This window comes from Cydia strobilella, chromosome Z (assembly GCF_947568885.1).
Source record: "Cydia strobilella chromosome Z, ilCydStro3.1, whole genome shotgun sequence".
Taxonomy (NCBI): domain Eukaryota; kingdom Metazoa; phylum Arthropoda; class Insecta; order Lepidoptera; family Tortricidae; genus Cydia; species Cydia strobilella.
In genome coordinates this window covers 51,676,116-51,696,051 of record NC_086068.1, presented here as the reverse complement: position 1 = coordinate 51,696,051, position 19,936 = coordinate 51,676,116, and the positions used below count along the sequence as shown (strand labels likewise).

Below are 19,936 nucleotides of genomic sequence, written 5' to 3'. Positions count from 1 at the left end.
TTTCCAAAGGCATTCGATACATTCAATATTGTTTTTATAAATATACGATACACAAATAATCGTAAATAACGATATTTAGGTAATAATAGTACAATGTTTTAATATTTACAATTGTTTCTGTCTTATTAAACATGCATTTGAAAAAAAACTTTCATTGAAGTGGGTTCAATAATAATAACAAAATCTATTCTAGTCGAATAAAAGCTAGAAAAACACCTCTTCATAATGTCAATGTCAATGATGTCACAGAATGAATAATATAAAAGTTTCAAATTCCATTTCTTGTTTGCTTTTGTTGCTTTTCTTATTTTTTCGCAATTGTATTAAAAAACGTCGTTCGATACACGTGCGGAAATGTCATTCTTCACTCGTCCTGACAACAGTGACAACCTATCATTAAAATTATTGCCAGTGTAAGAAATTAGTTCCAATGAAATTCCGTAACATGGCGCATGATCATATATTTCTGGTCAGGCTTTATCTACTTACGTATTTGAATGATAATAGTTACCTATCATACAAGTACAGGTGTTTTTATATAAGTGGCCTGATATAGGCGGTCCACAGAAAACCGCCTATCTGTGAGGCGGTCACAAACTTGTAGTGCGCTCCATTCAGAGTGACTTCTTATACAAATCGTTCCCGCATCGTGAGTCATAAACCTCTTTTCAGCCCAATGTAATGATAAAACTAAAGCCTGACCGGAGGCATCGATTACGCAGATTACGAGAGAAGGTTGTACCTCCTGAGGTTTTATGCAAACCAAAAATAAAAAAGAAGATGCAATTAGACGATTTTGTCCTATGTGTGATACGTAAGAAAATACATGAATTTTATACGGCAAAAAAGAAGTACCGACTATAAAAATAGTGTAGACACCAAATAAATGGGTTCTGATTTTGATTATGGTGAATAAAAGTATATGTAAGCCAAACGAGTTGCCAATTCACATTGTTCAGACTATACTGAACTGTTGCCATATAAATGACAATAATAGCTTCCTGGTCAGGCTTTACAAATATTAAAAACCATTTCACAAGTGTTAACTTACTATAGTTATTTGTTATACAAGGGTGCAAAGTTGTATTTTACCCGCGAGTGTGGAATTGAAACACGAGCAAGCGAAAGGATTCTATAGTTGAACCACGAGCGAAGCGAGTGGTTCTAAAATAGAATCCTGAGCGTAGCGAGCGGTTTCAACACACGAGAAGTAAAATACATTTGCACCCGTGAGTAACACAAAACTTTTCCCCTCACTATAGCGAGGAAAGTGCAACATCCACAGGCGTTAATCATCTTCATCAATAAAATCACTAATTTTTTTACGATAATACGCTATTATAACAGAAAACTCTGGAAGTTGTGTATTTTTACGTGTCGGAGTCGGCGAGAATTTTTTTGTTGACAATGTTGACATTTCTGACAATGCGTTTTGAAATTGCATCGACTCGTGCGTTCAGAATTACATTCAACATCATTTAAAAAAACTGTTTCTTATGGAATTTAAGGTTTATGACTTAAAATCATTAAATAAAGCTAAATTTGGTATTTTTTATTAGATTAAATCATTTATTTAATGATAATTAATATCGAACGAACCATTATTATGAGCGTTTTACGTTTTGTTATCTGTCAAAAGCTACTTAAACACGCTCCATCCAAGGTCAAATTACTTTCCCCACTAGTGGATAAAATGCGTTTTTCCCCGCTTGTTTTAAAGGATAAAAGACGGCTTTCCGAGCTAGTGAGGGGAAAAATAATTTTGTGAAAATGTTATAATTCTGACAAACCTCATACAAGACCGGTTTCTATAGGAACACTTTCCAATGATATCATGCAAGGTACTCAAACTGGACCAGTTATGTCACCGGTAAGCTTGAATGGGAATATATCATTCATTCATTGCCCGCTATATGCCTAGTTGTATCTTTAGGTAGTTAAATTAATGTAAACAATGTGCTTTTACATTTTCGGGTACCTACTTGAAACATTTATCAGTTAATCAACCAAATAGAAATTTCACTGGAAGGGATAGGGATTAATCGCAAATTTCATTAGTAACGCGTGAAAATGCGATTCGTTCCACTTATGCGCACCATTACAAAGTATCACACAATCTTTAGCTAAATAAGCAAAGCTTTGACCCAGTGTGATGTGATGTGCCCTTGTCGGTAAAGTGGGAGGAATGCCATGCTACGGTCATCACCGTTACCTTACATAGGTTGACTGAATTAAGTATTATTTAACCCTTTAATTCTCAAAATCCAAAACACTGGAAATAACCATGGACCCCGTTATTACACCTAACTTGAATAAATACAACTATATTGTGCAACTATTGTGGCCGATGAGCGTCTGGACTACTCTGGACGCCCTAGGTACCGCTGGAGGGACGAAGTGCAGAAAGACCGCAGCGAACTCGGCGCCGTCGACTGGACAGAAACGGCTTTGGACAGAGTAGCATGGCGGTCTTTGGTGTCGGAGGCCAAGATCCACTTCGGGTCGTTGCCTCTTGCGCCACAGAAGTTAAGTATGTAGTAAGTAGGTAAGTAAGTATTGTGCAGCAAGGAAGTATGAACTCCCGGCCTTCTATTTATATGATTTGTGTCGATTTGAGGGGTTAAATAAATATTTATGAAAGGTTTAATGTAATGAATGATAAGATAAGATAATGAATGACGAATTGCATTATCTGAAATTCCCAATAAATAACAACATATATAAATTGTTCGAATGTTTATCCAAAATTGCTAAAGTACTGCCCCCAGAGTAAAACGAATTCTTTTTGCTGGACTTTGCTTGAAGGTACAACAGTGCATGATATGATGCTATGCTAGAGTAACATACAAAAATCTCCTAAAAATAACCCGTGGAGATTTAAAAAAAAAACCTACCTTGTAAAAATAATACCTACTGGCAAGAACCCATCACTACTTTGAACCAATTTAGCATAATCCAGGCCAACCTTAAATTCATTATTCATGCAGCCGTCGCTAACAGTTTGTTTGACCTGCGCGTACACGACAGTTAAATAAATCTTAACCTGCACCTTCCTCACTAATGTTTGCGTGTACCTATATAAGATCATTAGCATCATTAACCAAACTTACGAGTAAGTATGTGGTAAAAGGTATAGGTAAAACAGGATTGTGGGCTGAGTGAGACTGATTGCCTCTTCGGGGAGATATTTCGCCCAAGTCTGCTATTTGTGAGGGGCGAGTCTTCATCAATCACGCTCGCATCTTGTCACTTGTTACAATATAGTTCTTATTAACGCATCTTCAAGGAATAAGGACTTATATGCTACAAGTCATATCATATAAGGAAAATAGGCAGAAAATAAATTCCTAAAATATATTTTATTGTTACGGATATATAAAAAAAACGTGATTTTTTCTGTATATTCAATACCTACCCATGTATTTAGTAACTAACTAATACCAGTTCACGGGGTTAGCATCTCTTGAACTGAAAATCACATATTTTTAAGTTTTTATGAGTAGATAGTAAGCTAATAACGGCTTCAGCAGAGGAGCTATGAATACCTACTTTCTATCAATAGCACAGTGTAATATATCCGGCAAATGTCGAAATTATGCTATTTGTTTACTTTTAACAATGCCATTTTGGGTTTGTTTGCTTTATGCATAATTTATAAACTGATGCAGCTAAAAGCCATCTCAAACTCCCAGTTTGACTAATCGAATGACTTAAAAACGAAATTGCTTTTTTTATTAACTTAATAATTTATGATTAATTAAACGTTTTACAGTAAATATTTATTTCCTTTTTCTCTTCCGCGACTCATCACCATCTCATACTCAGAATAATAACTAAAGCATAGTAGAAGCCGGGCAAAAATGCTTCGCAAATATGTATACCCGTCCTTTACTTCCTTACGAATTAGATAATGTATCGAAAAGAGATGCGTATATATGCTTGTTATTTCTCATTTACGTACGGTGTCATAAGTTGATCACAAGTTTTGTTAATACCTAGGGATGTAGCGTGTCGATTTATTATATCGATAAATTACGCACTTTTATTTATAAAAAACATGAATTTGGCACATAGATAATAGTAATAAAATATACAAGGCAGTTTACATGTGCTTGATCACTATGTGCCTAGTCATACAGTGCGACATAAAATAGTACTAAAAGAAAAAATAAAAGGTAACAAACCAGATAGGTCACAAGACAATAAATAAGTACCTAACTAAAGAAAGTATGTCGTTAGTATTGTATTAAATAGTAAGTAGTGTTAACTAAACAAAGCTATGAATGTCGATATTATTATTCTAAGGTCGATAAAAACACATACACATCACTATGCGGAAAAACATAACCTTTCATAGTTCGCAGAAAATTCCGAAAATACATGTTAAAATCTATTTAGAATATAATACGGTGATAGTTAGATATACTGCTAATATTGATTTTTATGTTTAGGTTGGGTCTTATAAATTAATATCATCAAAATTTATAGAAACTCGCCGATGAAAGGTTACCCGTTATTCCGAATTTTCTTTACGTGATGTATGTGATTTACATCCTCCGATCACGCAAGCCATTGTGAGATAAGAAACTTGGAACCATAACAAATAATATCTAGGCACGTTTTCCAGGTAATCGTTTACGAATATAAATATTATAATTAAAAATCTGCGAGATGACCGCGAAATATTTCAACTAAAATAATACGACTTATGTAAAGTTGTTACAGTTGACACCTACCTGTCAAATAACGAACATATATTTTTATTTGGATGGATTAAATGACAACCAAAAACAACCATTTGACATTTTCCTCAGTTCATCTTGTGACAATACTGAAAAAAAAACTAAAGAACTTGCGATTGTTGTCTCACTCACTCATAGACAAAAAGTAATAGCGTCTTGTGAATACGATACCTTTTACCAAGCTCTTATTTTTGCCCTGCTTCTATGCTTTAGTTATTATCCTGAGCACATTCTGAGTAAGCTATAATACGTTCTTGGCGTTTGAATGACATGAGCTTGAATTTTTACGCAGTTTGGAACAAAGTGACAAGGTGTCACCTACGCTACGGTTTTGTCGAAACAACATTCTTTGGCCCCAATTTATTTCTTCCGACTTAAAGAGTTTGTATTGGCGCCATTTCTATAATAATATGAATATATTGAACAACCGGGGTATTTTTGTTAACGCGCAGCTAATTAGTAGACAGTAAAATTATCTTTTTATCAGCGTCATCATTCGAATGACCTACGTTAATACGCGTACACTATATTACACTTAAAACGCACCATTAATTAAGTAATCACAAGTACGTGTATCATAATTGATCTGATCACCCGCGAACGCGATGTGGGCCATGCAGTGTCCGACCATGACAGTGGCGGTGTTTACAGCGTTTTTTAATTACTATCGTGTTGTGAAATAGCACGCACAAGACTTGGTTCAAGTCCAATAGAAAAGAAGATTATTATATTTCCAAACGTGTTTAATTTATTTTGGTTTTGGAATCGTCTACAACAAGGTGATGTTACCATATATGAGTTGACCGATTAAAATACGGTATAGGCATATATTCGTAATTTCGTACATAAACCTATAGATAGGGTTAAAGGCTCATCAATATGCTCTCATAATATATATAGGTACCTAATTATTTATAATCAACAACCTTAAAAAACCGACTTCAAAAAGGATAATAAAAAATGATACCTATCCCTTTTATATGTGCGCTAGCAACTGATATGTTTGTCAGAAAAAACGGATAAAAAATTTCATCCTCTCCTCCTAAAATAGAGAAATCGCTTGGAATGAAACTTATAATTTACTTTACCCTGTCTTCTGCCTGAATTATCAATTAATCAGATTACTGGGTACAACAAACAATTGTTTTATCTAACATAATAAAAAAGTTTGTTGGGTTTATTGAGGTAAATAATATAATTTGTAGCGGCAATTATTTTTATATTAATATTATTTTATATATTTTTTTTTCTCTAAGGTTAAGAAACATTGTCCTCTTAGGTAAATGTTGCGCCTGTTATACATATGTGATGATACCAGTGACAGTACTTACATATTAATTGCCGACGTTATTTGCATAATAAAATAAAAATATCGAAACTACCTGAAAACGTGTCGCCCTCAGTCTCTGTTGTCCGTATGTGTGTCTGTCTTCAGTCTCTACCACCTACGTTACTGCATCAAGGAATTCAAGTACTGTCCAGGCGCGAATTCCGTGCACGGCTGAGGAATGTTGGGAGTCATGACAGAGTGATGGTGACTGGTGTTATTTTGTACGTACGGGAGCGACGCACCCCCCCCCCACTTCCTCGACCTCCGAATGCACGGAATTGGCGCGCGGACAGTAACTAGGTATTCTAGTAGGTATTTTATGTATTTTATTTCATTTTCCTGCGGTTTTGTATTTATATAGTAAATTCGTAGTCCTTTTATAACCTTTTATACGAACTAAAATAGTAAAATGAATCGAATGATTAGGACTGTATTTGTATTGTATATTTTTTTTCTTAATAATGCAATATCAGGGTGCATCATCATGCAATATTAGGGCTATTGGCGCATATATCGTTAAAGCTACTAGGCGAAGTATTTTCGAAGTCACACGACGGACATCCTAACAATGCCAAATATTTGCCCGGCTTAAGTAAACATCAACTACTATTGACTGGTATTGCGGCTGTGGGAAAGTCATTATAAAAACATTTTGCCCTTTCTAAAACTAAAACTAGATAGATATTCACGTTAAGTTGAACTTAACTTTAAGCTGAGTCCGTACCACGAGTCACTGACAGTGTCAAAACTAACATATACGCTAACGTCTACGTAATTTACTTTCTATGCATCTTGCTCGCACTAATATCCGAGTACGAGCGAGATGCATAGAAAGTAAGTTACGTTCTCGATAGCGTTTTATGTCAGTGCCAAACTGGTGGTACCCGCACTGGTTTACATATCCAGACTAGACACTATACTATGGGTCATAGGAATGACATTACTAATAGTGACCTTTATAGTTTGGTAATGATATTCCAGAACCTCCCTACATACTTGTCAGTGTTCTACACTACATCATTAGTATCATTACTAGCCGGGGAAATTTATTTCTCAATATTAAATTACAATATAAATTATTTTAAGCTAATCTATATGAATATGTATTATGATCGTGAATTATTTATTATATATATACAAATGTCAATACAGATAAAAATCATCAAATATCAACAATACGTACCAAAATAAATTCATCACAGTCTAATAAATATTGGGAAATAAATATACAATGTCAAATAATAGCATAATTACAGAAAATATGTCAATATGGTTATTATACCTATACATATAGGTATCTCGTAATGATCGTCAAATTAAAGTAGGTAATACAAGGCATTACAATATAAGAATAAAATAACAATTATCATATCACATAAGGCGTAGGGATGTGGCGACCCCATCGCCCGCTGGTTTTACCAGTGCATTCAGTCAACGCAGGGTAGCTTGTGGCGAGCTGTTGGGGAGTAGCGACCCCACGTACTCGAGTGCTCCTGGCGAGTTCTGTTACCCGCAAGGAGGGTGGGTGGTACAGGATTCTCTGCGTCTGGCTTGCCTTGACAGGCCGGCCAGAGTGGAGTCGTTAGAGCTATAAGATCCAGGGGTAAAGTACAAATATGCATAACACGCAAGTTGGCACAGTGCAGTGGCTGTTAACAGCCAATGGGTAGAAAGCGGCGCACACCTCACACTCCTGAGCCGCTCACACCGGTGTTGCCCTTGAGCCATCCTAGATGTCGCTTTTTGTGGGGCCCATTTTGTGTTGTGAGGGCGAGTCACCGTCTGCCGGAAATAAAATTGCATACCGTTTTATTAGGCAGGCGTCCGGTTTTTTAACCCACAGCTCAGCAGCTCAGCACTTAGTCCATCGCTTTTACCCAATAACCTAGTTCATTTTAGATTCCATCAACTCTCAATAGTCCTTACACCCTGGCGGGGCATGACACGGGCAAGGGCAGCATCCGGTCGGTGTACCCCTTACATTTCATTAAAGTGTGAAAAGGGCCTCTACCTTCCACCGGAACACCATTGTTCCGTGATGGGAAAGACATCATATCACATATTAAAATCAATTCATAATATTTAATGTCATTTCCATATTATTTTACAGAATATAATGGATTATCCAATAAAAGGATGTGTGCATTGTGAAGTGCCTTTACTTTTATGTATAATATCTCCGTCCCAACCAAATTAGTCTGCTGTGCAATATATTATTTTCTTCCATTTTTAAATATGAAGCCACTTTTTGTAGCCTCTGTGTCGTGTACTAACTGCAAGAATAAATAAAACGTATAGGTAGTTATTTTATTATTCATTAGCACAATCCTCGTACATCAATTTGGAAAGCTTTTATGCCATTCGTGCATTTCATGGAGATAAAAAAAGCTTTTAACTTTAATATGAGGTCTATTTTCTCATCGCTGATATCGAATTCAAGTTATTTAGGTAACTACGATTTTAATACAATGTGACCACATCTACGATATTTTGGTGTGAATGCGTCTTTAATAGTTATATTTGTTTTACAAGAGGGCAAAGTTGTTGTTTAACCTCTCGTGCTAATATTGATACCCGAGCAAGCGCATGATTCCAAAATTGAACCACGAGCGTAGCGAGTGGTTCGAAAAGGGGAATCTTGAGCGTTGCGAGGGTTTCAAGGCACGAGGGTTTAACAAATTTTGCCACCGAGTGAAACACAACATTTTTCACCACACCAACAAGGAAAATACTAAGTAAAATATCAAACAAAATCAAAGCAAATAAATTTGAAATGAATGTTACTAAATATTTATCATTCAAAATTATCATTTAAATGTCAATTCTACCAGCAAACATAAGGAAACAACTCAAAATTTGCATTAGATTACTCTGCCTCACATGTGAATAAAATGCAACTTTCTTATCAGTTTTTGAACAATCATTACCAGCTGGTGTGGTGAAATAGTTATTTGTTATACAAAATACATTTTTGCACCCGTGTGTAACACGAAACTTTTCACCTCACTATAGCGAGGAAAGTGCAACATGCAAAAAAAAAACTCATAAAAAATAAGACTTTATTTGTACACATTATAATCATCATCAGGTTAATCATAATCATCAATATCATCATCAATATAGTATAACATTATGTAAATTTTTTGTTGACATTGTTGACATTTCTGACGATGTGTTTTGAAATTGCATCGACTCAACTTGTGCGTTCAGAATTATATTCATCATAATTATAAAAAAACAAAACAAATGTTTCTCATGGAATTTTAAGATGTATGACTTAAAATCATTTAACAAAGCTAAATTTGGTATTTTTTTATTAAATTCTCAAACCATTTATCTAATGATAATTAATATCGACTGAACCATTATTATGAGCGTTTTACGTTTTGTTATCTGTCAAAAGCTACTTAAACAAGGTCCAAGGTCAAATTACTTTCCCCACTAGTGGATAAAATGCGTTTTTACCGGCTTGTTTTAAAGGATAAAAGACGGCTTTCCGAGCTAGTGAGGAGAAAATTAATTTTTAATACAACTGCTCAAAAAGTGCTACTTAACGTAGCTGTTTAGCGTGCGGAAAGTTGGTTTTCGCGAACTAGTGCTTTTTACTTTTCCAATTTTTTCAAATTTATACTTGTTCCAATTCATGACTACTTATTGATGAGTGTTAATATTAGTTTCCTTTAAACGTCTTAATCAACATTAAAACCTACTGTTAATGTAAGAATACGAAAAATATACATATTTTATAATTTCATTTCTTACCTCATCACCATTATAACACGTTTATTTTTTAATATTGAATATTGAAAAACCGTTCTTAATAAGTTGTCTGAATGGAACGGAATAGCTGCCGAAACGCCTGTCACTACCTACTAAGAGGCGTTTTAAGTTTCCAAAGTTTTTATTTCTTACTTGTTGTTTTTATAATTTTTTCGCAACTGTATTAAAAAAACGTCGTTCGATACTCGTCCGGAAATGTACTATTTTAAACTACAAAAACATTTTTTTTAACAGGTACTATAATGACATACTTTCCGCACTAGCATCGAAATGTACTATTTGTGTTTGAATGTATATGTTGCAGGCGTTTTGTACAAACGGCGACGTCATTCTATAAACGCGAAGCGGTTTTCCAAATTTCCGAAGGCAATTAGTAAAAAGTCGGCATTATGTAAAATAACATATGGCATTAACGCCGCCGTTTATTATATTGCCGCGGCATTTTGGTCGAATTAGTTCTTTAATTTACCACGCGTGGCGCTGCACATCAAAACTATGAAAAACGCTGGGGTGTCCATCAAATCTGGAGTTCGTCGGACTGTTTCTTTTCAAAAAACATTTCCTTCACAACAATTAGACGTCAAACGTTGGGGTTTCGTTAGGGTGACCGTGGCTTATAAAAACTTAAAATTCACCTAAAACCAAACCTACTTACGCTTTTTCCCCCAAAGTGTAATGTTTTCACGGACGTCACACTAAATCAATAGATAGGTAGGTTAGGTTTGTTAGGTAGCTTCAGATGCCCGAAGGGCAAACCGCCCATAAATAGGTCCGTCTAGAAAATTAAGTTGTGAATTTTAAGTTTTTTTAAGCCACGGTCACCCTAACGAAACCCCAACGTTTGACGTTGACACTAAGCGGAATCCGAAAGCCTGAATTAAATTTTAAAATAAATAAATAAGAAAAACATGAAACTAACACCGGAAAAATAAAATTCATCTTAAAAAAAGTAAAACCGACTTCAAAAATGATAAAATAAAATTTTATCCCGTTATATATATGCGCTAGCAACTGATACGTTTGAAGTCGGTGCCAAGCCAAATTTTAAAAGCGTCAACACCCCGTCAAACCGAATACCAACAGAAAGAAAGAACCAGTATTGGGACCGTGCACGACGACAGCGCCAAACAGCGGTTGCAACTATTGGCCCGTATTTTTAACCGACTTCAAGATTTCAAAGGAGGAGGTTCTCAATTCGGTTGTATGTTTTTTTTTTATGTTTGTTACTCCATAACTCCGTCATTTCTGGACCGATTTTGAAAATTATTTTTTTGATTATAAGTATATACATACAGATTGGTCCCGTTTTTGTCAAAAAGCAGTTCTGATGATGGGATCCATGAGGAATCGAGGGAACTCCTCAAATATTAAAGGCATACATATAGTGATTTTAGTATTTTCATCAACAAATCAAGCACTTACATTTAAAAAGTGTCATTTTATGAAGTGGAACTGCTGATGATGATCAGAACGGAAGTCTTCAATGACGCATAGTTCACGTTTGGCGATTTGTCCTCTTCGTTATGTTTGTTAAGCAAGTTAGGTTTTCAAGAAACATTTTTGTCAAGTTCGAGTTCTGATGATGGGATCCATGAGGAATCGAGGGAACTCCTCAAATGTGAAAGGCATACATATAGTGATTTTTGTATTTTTATCAACAAATCCAGCATTTCCATTTTAAAAAGTGACATTTGATGAAATTGAACTGCTGATGATGATCAAAATGGAACTCTTTAATGACGCATAGTTTACGTTTGGCGATTTGTCCTCTTCTTTATGTTTGTTAAGCAACTTAAGTTTTTAAGACATATTTTTGTCAAGCTCGAGTTCTGATGATGAGACCCACGAGGAACCAAGGGAACTCCTCAAATGTGAACGGCATACATATAGTGATTTTTGTATTTTCATCAACAAATCCAGCATTTACATTTAAAAAAGTGACATTTGATGAAGTGGAACTGCTGATGATGATCAGAATGGAACTCTTTAATGACACATAGTTCACGTTTGGCGATTTGTTTTCTTCCTTATGGACCCAGACCTAAACTTGGACCCGGACTCGGACCCGGACCCGGGTCTGAACATGGACCTTAACTCTGACCCAAACTTGGACCCGGACAGCCGGACACGGACCCGGACTCGGATCCGGACCCAGACCCGGACCCGGAAATGCTACTAGAAAAGTGGGTTAGGTGGGTGGGTGGCTTTTGAACTGCGATTCTCACAGAACAGAACTGCTATCAGAAAAGTAGGTTAGGTTAGGTTAGAGCTATGACCCTTACAGAAACGAAATGCTATCAGAAAAGTAGGTTAGGTTAGGTTAGAACTGCGACCCTTACAAAAACGAAATGCTACTAGAAAAGTGGGTGGTTTTACCTCCTTTTCTACATAATTAGGCAAAAGATGCTGTCTTTTTCATTTCATTGTCTGGAATCTAAGAGTGCACCATCAACAATAAGTGAACTTTCAGCGGCATCCCCCATTGAAGTCGGTTTTTTTTTCTTAAAAATTATGTCACACCTATTAAGCGAGAGGTAAGTAAATAAAATTGTAATAATTTCAGTGAAAACTACCTACTGAACGGATTTTTATGCGGTTTTTACTTATGAATAGTGTGATTCTTGAGGAAGGTTAAGGCGTCTAATTTGGTTAAGGTTTTGTATAGTATATTTGCTAATGAGGTCAGAAAAAAATCACACTAGCTTTAATCGAAACGCTTCTTAATCCGTTTGAGATATAACGTGTTAGGTCTATTAAAGATCCTTATATATTGTTTAAATAATGAACGAGATGATCTCACCCGCTTGCGAGCAAATCCTCCTCCCGCCCCATCAGCGAATGTTCAGAGGGCTTACCGCGAACTACGTTCGACGTGCTGCCTCTGGCGCACTTGTCAATTCGTACGTATGTGTGACAGGGAGGCAACACGTCGCAGGTCGTGCTTCGTGTTTTATAACCCCAGTCTTCTTCTTCCTCGCGTTATCCCGGCATTTTGCCACGGCTCCTGGGAGCCTGGGGTCCGCTTGACAACTAATCCTAAGAATTGACGTAGGCACTAGTTTTTACGAAAGCGACTGCCATCTGACCTTCCAACCCAGAGGGTGAACTAGGCCTTGTTAGGATCAGTCCGGTTTCCTCACGATGTTTTCCTTCACCGAAAAGCGACTGGTAAATATCAAATAATATTTCGTACATAAGTTCCGAAAAACTCATTGGTACGAGCCGGGGTTTGAACCCGCGACCTCCGGATTGAAAGTCGCACGCTCTTACCGCTAGGCCACCAGCGCTTCCCTTCACTTCGCTTCGTTTTATAACCCCAGTAAATAAAGGATAAGGATTTTATGGGCTTATAATAACCCTGTATTTGGTCTGGGGCCTTCATGTTCTAGTAAAATATTGAAAATCAGCAACATTTGGTTTTAGTATACATTATCGCTAATACTTTATTAATATTTAAAGTATAAAACATTTAGACTAAAAAATATATATCTAATCATAGAATCTGGTCACAAAATTTCACGAGAATTGGTTAAGGATTGCGACCTGCAGAGAACATCCATACGAAAGCAAAATGCCCGAGTAATTTAAATAACCGTGTTGTCCTATCAATTTTACGTGCATGCGCATATGCTGCGAAGGCGAGTTGGATGCTGATAAGCAATAATGTGTCAACCCACAAAACTTCAAAAATGAGATTTTTAATGCCATATTGTAGCTGGTACGCTCTACTTCATTTTGCAAAAATGACCTTAGTGATTTGAAATTTATAAATATTCCAAAAGAAGGAAAAAAGGTTAAGACAAATCCGTTAACACGTATTGGCTGTTTTGCATTAATGCGTCTAGTACCTTAACTTATTGCAGTAATGGACAGAACACATACTATAATGTCAATAATGTCTTAAGAAATAATAAGGTTAACTTATTATTGCGGAAATCACATCCCATTAGTTCTGTTTTACCAGAAGCGCTCTGTACGTAAGTGCTGCATAAAATTGTGTTTATAATAAGTAATTTTACGAATTTAGTGCACAAATCTATTAATTGTTGCACTTTTCAAGAGATAAATATTAATGCTAATCGATATAAGGTATTTATAATGCGTAATCACACTAGATTTTAAGGGTTTTATTTTTTAGGTAAGTTTGCCGAAATAAATTAAACAAAATCGCTAAATGCTGTAGTTTTTCTTAGCAATTCATTTTAAATGCCAAGTTCAACAATTTGAATATACGCACATTCGTAAAATAATGTTATTTTTATAATTATAATGATTTTAAATAACTTGCTAGAATTGAATCATTCTTGCAAATCGAAAAACATATCAAAAGCATTATGAGGCTTGATTGATTATTGCAAAATAAAATTTGTATTAAGTTAGTGTTGAACAACAACAAGTTATGTGCTATAACATGTTGATTTTAAGTTCAAAGGCAGTTTTGCACAGTTAGCAAAATTTTGGTTAAGTATAATGACACGTTCTTGAGAAAGTTTCACGTCATCATGCAGTTCGCAATAAACAAAAACCGGCCAAGTGCGAGTCGGACTCGCGTTCCAAGGGTTCCGTACATTACACAAATTAAACAATGTATTTTTTATGTAAAACGTGCGTGAAATGTGTTTAATAAACCCTAAACTTTTTTTTTAATTTTCTCATTTACCCCCTAAAAGTGGCCCCCGTCTTTAAAATTAATTTGTTATGTTACATGTCCGTCTTTGAGTCACAAACTTACATATAAATACCAAATTTCAACTTAATTGGTCCAGTAGTTTTCGAGAAAATAGGCTGTGACAGACGGACAGACAGACAGACAAACGCACGAGTGATCCTATAAGGGTTCCGTTTTTTCCTTTTAAGGTACGGAGCCCTAAAAATGGGATTATTACGATACATTTAAATTTATTCCGAATATTATAATTATAAATCACTACTATTAGTCTTATTTACCCTGACAAATACAACAGTTTGAACTAAATCTTTAATTTTTAGAACAAACACTCAAAAATAACGAAAAAAACTTTAGACGCCATTTTCTCAAAATGGTGTTTATGTGGGTTAACACATTATTGCTTATCAGCATCCAGTTGTCCACGACCTATAGGTATTTGTCAAATATTTTGTGTTTTTTTATTAACAAATGGAAATAGAGTCGGTCTTTATTTTGTTTAAATTTATAAACTATCCACCTAAAGGACGCCGATATTACATTCATATTGGTTTCAGGACCCTTAATGGCATATTTTACTGTACCTTTATGAGCCACAAAAGTTACCAACTGGTTTGTTTTACGCCGCTGGCCAGGGAGGGTTCGAGTTATTTTACTGCAAGCAGGCAGTTTCCGCAATACACTATAGGATACTGTTAGCTCAACCAGCGACGCTCCTAAACTCGCGCCCGAAGTAAATAATATAGCATACACATGACGTTTGAGCGTAGCCACTTAAAAATAGTCTTCACATAAATCGTTTGACGGAAAACGCATGATATTCTATTTCTGATCTTAAAAAGTGAAGTACGGTATTTTTACATATTCAGGGTTGGATTAAGTTGTCCAAGAGGTATATTATCGTTACTTATTTGTATGAGCAGGGGTTCCGCATGGCCTCCTCGTTGTAAAATACACAATACAGAGAAGAATGGACTGGTTTTCAAGGGTAATATACTCGTATATCTCTCTTCCAAGCTATATATCCCACGTAGTGATGGGGTCAGCTTTCCGTATCTTTCGCTTCCACTTCGCCCTATCCCCGACGTCGTCTTCGGATACTTTGCACTCAATCATATCTTTTAGCACTACGTCCTTAAATCTTGTTTTCGGTTTACCTCTGCCTCTTTTACCGGGGATGGAATATCGTAGTGCTAAATTTAAATTTTCTCCTCCTTACGTACGTGACCAAACCATCGCAGCCTACTCTCCTGCATTTTGTCGGCGATGTCACGCACGCCCAGGCTGCCTCGCACGTACTCGTTGCGGATTTTGTTGAGCCCTCACCACACATCCACCTCAGAGCATCTTCAATTCGGGAACTTGAATAAGGGTAATCAATTATATCAAGAAATTAATAAATGTGGGTTATAAATCTGGGAATCGCGGAACACCACGCGTGAACGATCAACCTGCGCGCGGCTCGTCCAAGCTGCCACCCTGACTTAAATAGGACTATTCTATTAGAGAAGCGCGGTCTTTACATCCCTTCTGTGTCGGAGTGGAGGCATGCCCCCACCTCCCGGCCGGCACGTACGTTCATTAATCATTATTGTACGAGAAAAGAACTCATTTCGACTTGAAAGATTATTTTTCAGTAGCTACCTAAACGAGGACTTCCGTTTAACCTGAGTTTTCCAAACAATTTTATCACTTTCTTATTTACAGTAGAGTTGTACCTCTCTCAAGTTCAAGTAAAATCACATTAAGATGAAATCGTTTCCTTATATTTTATTGAATTACTGCAACTCTATTAATAATTAGAACTAAAATAATGTTTTCTCTACACCAGCTCGTAAAGGCTCTTTATTCTTGAAAATCTGATGAATAATTTGCATTTTATCTACAAGAATGGCAAAGTAAGTTGATGGTAATTATGAGCTGTTTCCTCATGTTGACTAGGATGATGTCTCATGTTGATTAAATGATGATTTTGAATAATCCATATTTGATAGCGTTCATTTGATTTGTAATGTTTTACAGTTAGTATTTTCCTCGCGTTGATGTGGTGAAATTTTTTGTTTCGGTCGGTAGCAAAGTTTGTTTAACCGTCCTGCCTTGACACCCAACAACACAATACACAACACACAACTTGTACACAAGATTTCGAATATTGTGGTAGTAAGTAGATATTTTTGTAATCCGACTAAGCAGATGGTCTTCCTTCCGCTTCCCACCGAGACCAATATTTGCATGCTAAAGCAATTTGTTTTAGGATTTGGTTTACTGTCAGTGTATTACTGCCTCCACTCTGCGGCTTAAGTTACATATGTAGGTATGTTCTTGTAAATAGCATCTCACCCTAAACATGAGAAATTCTCATCCGAGAAATATGCAAATATTTATGAATTAGCTATTAAATGTTAAGCCAAACCAATCAGTGAGTAGTCTTAAAAAAACCGACCAAGTGCGAGTCGGACTCGCGCACGAACGTACCATTACGCAAAAAACGGCATAAAAATCACGTTTGTTGTATGGGAGCCCCACTTAAATATTTATTTTATTCTGTTTTTACTATTTGTTCTTATAGCGGCAACAGAAATACGTTACATCATCTGTAAAAATTTAAACTGTCTAGCTAACACGGTTCATGAGATACAGCCTGGTGACGGACAGACGGACAGAAGGACAGACAGACAGAGAAGGACAGCGGAGTCTTAGTAATTTTACCCTTTAGGTAAGGAACCCAAGCGATTATCGAACCCTTTTCTCAAGAATGGTAACAAAATCTTTCATTTGAAAATATTGTTGTATGGCCTACAAAGGCATACAACGTTACAAAAGTGTAGGCCAAATGGATTTTTAATTATTGCAAGGATGTTTATTAGGAGGTTTGATGTAATGTTACTCCCGGCCGACGGCAGCGCTTTTTGCTATGCGAATTTGGCTGACATACGGCCACGTATCTAGATATTCGTGCGGTCATATATCGCATCACCAGATCCAGCACCATTCTCCTAATAGCTTAACAAAAAGAGATAGGTATGTCTCTATAACGTAGAACAATTAGACGGTGACACGTACTTTTAAATGCGAATTGTAGAGATTTATCTCCAGTATTCCAGGGTGGCAAATACTTTTGGTGCGTTGTTTCATCTGCTACTTTTTATGCTGACTGTACTTAAATAATTAACAATTGGAGTAGAAGTGTATAATAATCTATTTTAATGTCAATCGACGTCGGATCTTGACATGAGATAGGTAGAAAAGTAATGAACGTGTGTTCCAGTATACGACGCGTCAGGGCAGTACAACCAGAACGTGATGTTCGGCAACGAGTACTGGCTGGGCTCACTCAGCTCGTGCCGCGACCTGCAGCTCAAGCAATACTACGCGTCCACGCCGCCCTTCGACACCAAGTTCCACATGGTCAGCATCAACGTCACGCTAGACGAGGATCACTTGCCCCAGGTAACTTGTTGATTTCTTATGGCTCCTCTACACAATGGCCCAGTGCTGGACCAGCGAAATGGCCATGCGATGGTTGAGAGCACGTACTAAGGGATGGGTTATGTGTAAATGCGTACGCACCATCGCTGGCCCACTACCTTTGATGTGCGGATGAAAAACCGACACCGTGGCCATCCCATCGCCATCCGACACCACTACCCTCTCTACGTGTAGAGGAGCCATTATGCTTATCCAGGAAAAACATTTTTTGAGCGTTTGTTATAGTTACTTATTTCTTAGGCTTACAATATCATCACGGGTAGCAGGCGGATCTTAATAGAAAAATTATAATTATTTTCAACTCAAGAGGCGTACTTATTCACAAGTAGAGCAGCTCAAGCTTCAAGAATGAAGCTGCAAGAGTCCACAAGGCTAAAGTCGTCGTCAATAGAACTTGTAAATAATGTAAACAGACCATTTTACCTTTATTACTTCGTAATCTCGCTCTTTAAAAGAACATCCATGACCTTATCAACAGTCTATATACTCAATTATTTTATTTATATAAATTTTTAGATAAATTAAATATTAATTATTCATATTTCAGGGAAAATAACCTTCGTAAAAATGTTAGGTTATGGTGTCAAACGCTAACATAATCTGTCATATTTGTTTACATTATTTGCAAGTTCTATCGACGACGACTTTACATGCCATACTAACATTAGGCCAAGCAATAAGAAGGTATAGAGGGAAATGTTAGAAACACAATTTTTGACTTCGTAACCTTGTTTGGACTAGTTAGGAGGTGAACATATCAAAAGTCCCCGGCCGTAACCCTGGTGCCGGGGGCGAGAGGGGGTCTCAAGGCCATTTTCCGATTTTTCACTTATATCTTGGAAACTTTGCGTCTTTGCGACATGACTACTTAAACAAAACGAAAGCTTATTAAATTTGCTACAAGTTTACATTCAGTAAATTTTTTCGATATCTTTAATAGTTTTCGAGATTTTATCTTAATATCTACATCAATGAAGCTACTGGGCCATGTTTGGTATCGTTTTCGTATACATTGGGAGTGCCAAATTCATTTATGATATCATTTACAATTTCTTTTTTCCGAGCGAATTTCATTTCAGTAAACGTACAATAAATACTTAAGCGAAGGACTAAAGCAAATTCAATAGATATTTTACTAGCAGTGCTCTTACAAGGCTTACTATCTAGCCGTGCAACTTGGAGTCGGCTTAAAGCTTTTGTAATCATTATAAATACAAAAGCCTACGAAGCTTACGAAAGCATTGTATGTGCCTTTGGAAGAATTATTTAAGGGCATGCGGTTGCTCTAGGTATAAGGTTATGTAGGTAAATATATTTATAATATAATATATTATTTGCTCACCAAAAAATACGAGCATACATACCTATATACTTATTCTCAATTTGCTTATTAAAACCGCACGTAGTTACTGCAATTAATAAAACCAGCTTCTACGATTTCAGTCGAGCTCTAGGGTCAAGTCAATTACTACACACGGAAAGTGGTTCTCGAGAGCTCCACTTACTCTCGTTAGTTTTGAGTATATTTTAACCAGGCACTAAAATCGTTTAGTTAATTAGGAATACATTACTTTAGTTCATATTTAGTTAATATGTTTTGACATAAATACGTATGATATGCATATTTCAGTTTTTGGTATTGTGCAAAAATATGTATAGGTAACAATAGTAATAATGTTTCATCTGTGATTACTAACCGTGCCCGAGATCATGACCGATTACTAGATTGAATTAGGAGCCGGAAGAGCTGTTCCTGAATAGTAATCCTGTTAAAGTTTACATACATAGGTACCTAACCCAACAAAGTGAGACGCTGCCTACGTTAATGACGGCGCCGAGCCGGGTGTCTTTTTACGACACTGCAACCTGCAACCATTATTTCACCTTTAATAACAATGTCTCCGGTAACAATTTAAACAAGTCATAGGA

The 19,936-nt window shown here is 36.3% G+C and overlaps 1 protein-coding gene across 1 annotated transcript in view; it reads left to right on the top strand.

Annotated features, from left to right (window-relative positions):
- LOC134753983 (nose resistant to fluoxetine protein 6-like) overlaps nucleotides 1–19,936 on the top strand; it is a 47,066-nt gene that overhangs the window by 12,860 nt on the left and 14,270 nt on the right. Inside the window, exon 2 of the mRNA XM_063690027.1 lies at nucleotides 17,787–17,968. Within this exon, the coding sequence (XP_063546097.1) occupies nucleotides 17,787–17,968 (182 nt within the window). The remainder of the gene's footprint in view (nucleotides 1–17,786; nucleotides 17,969–19,936) is intronic.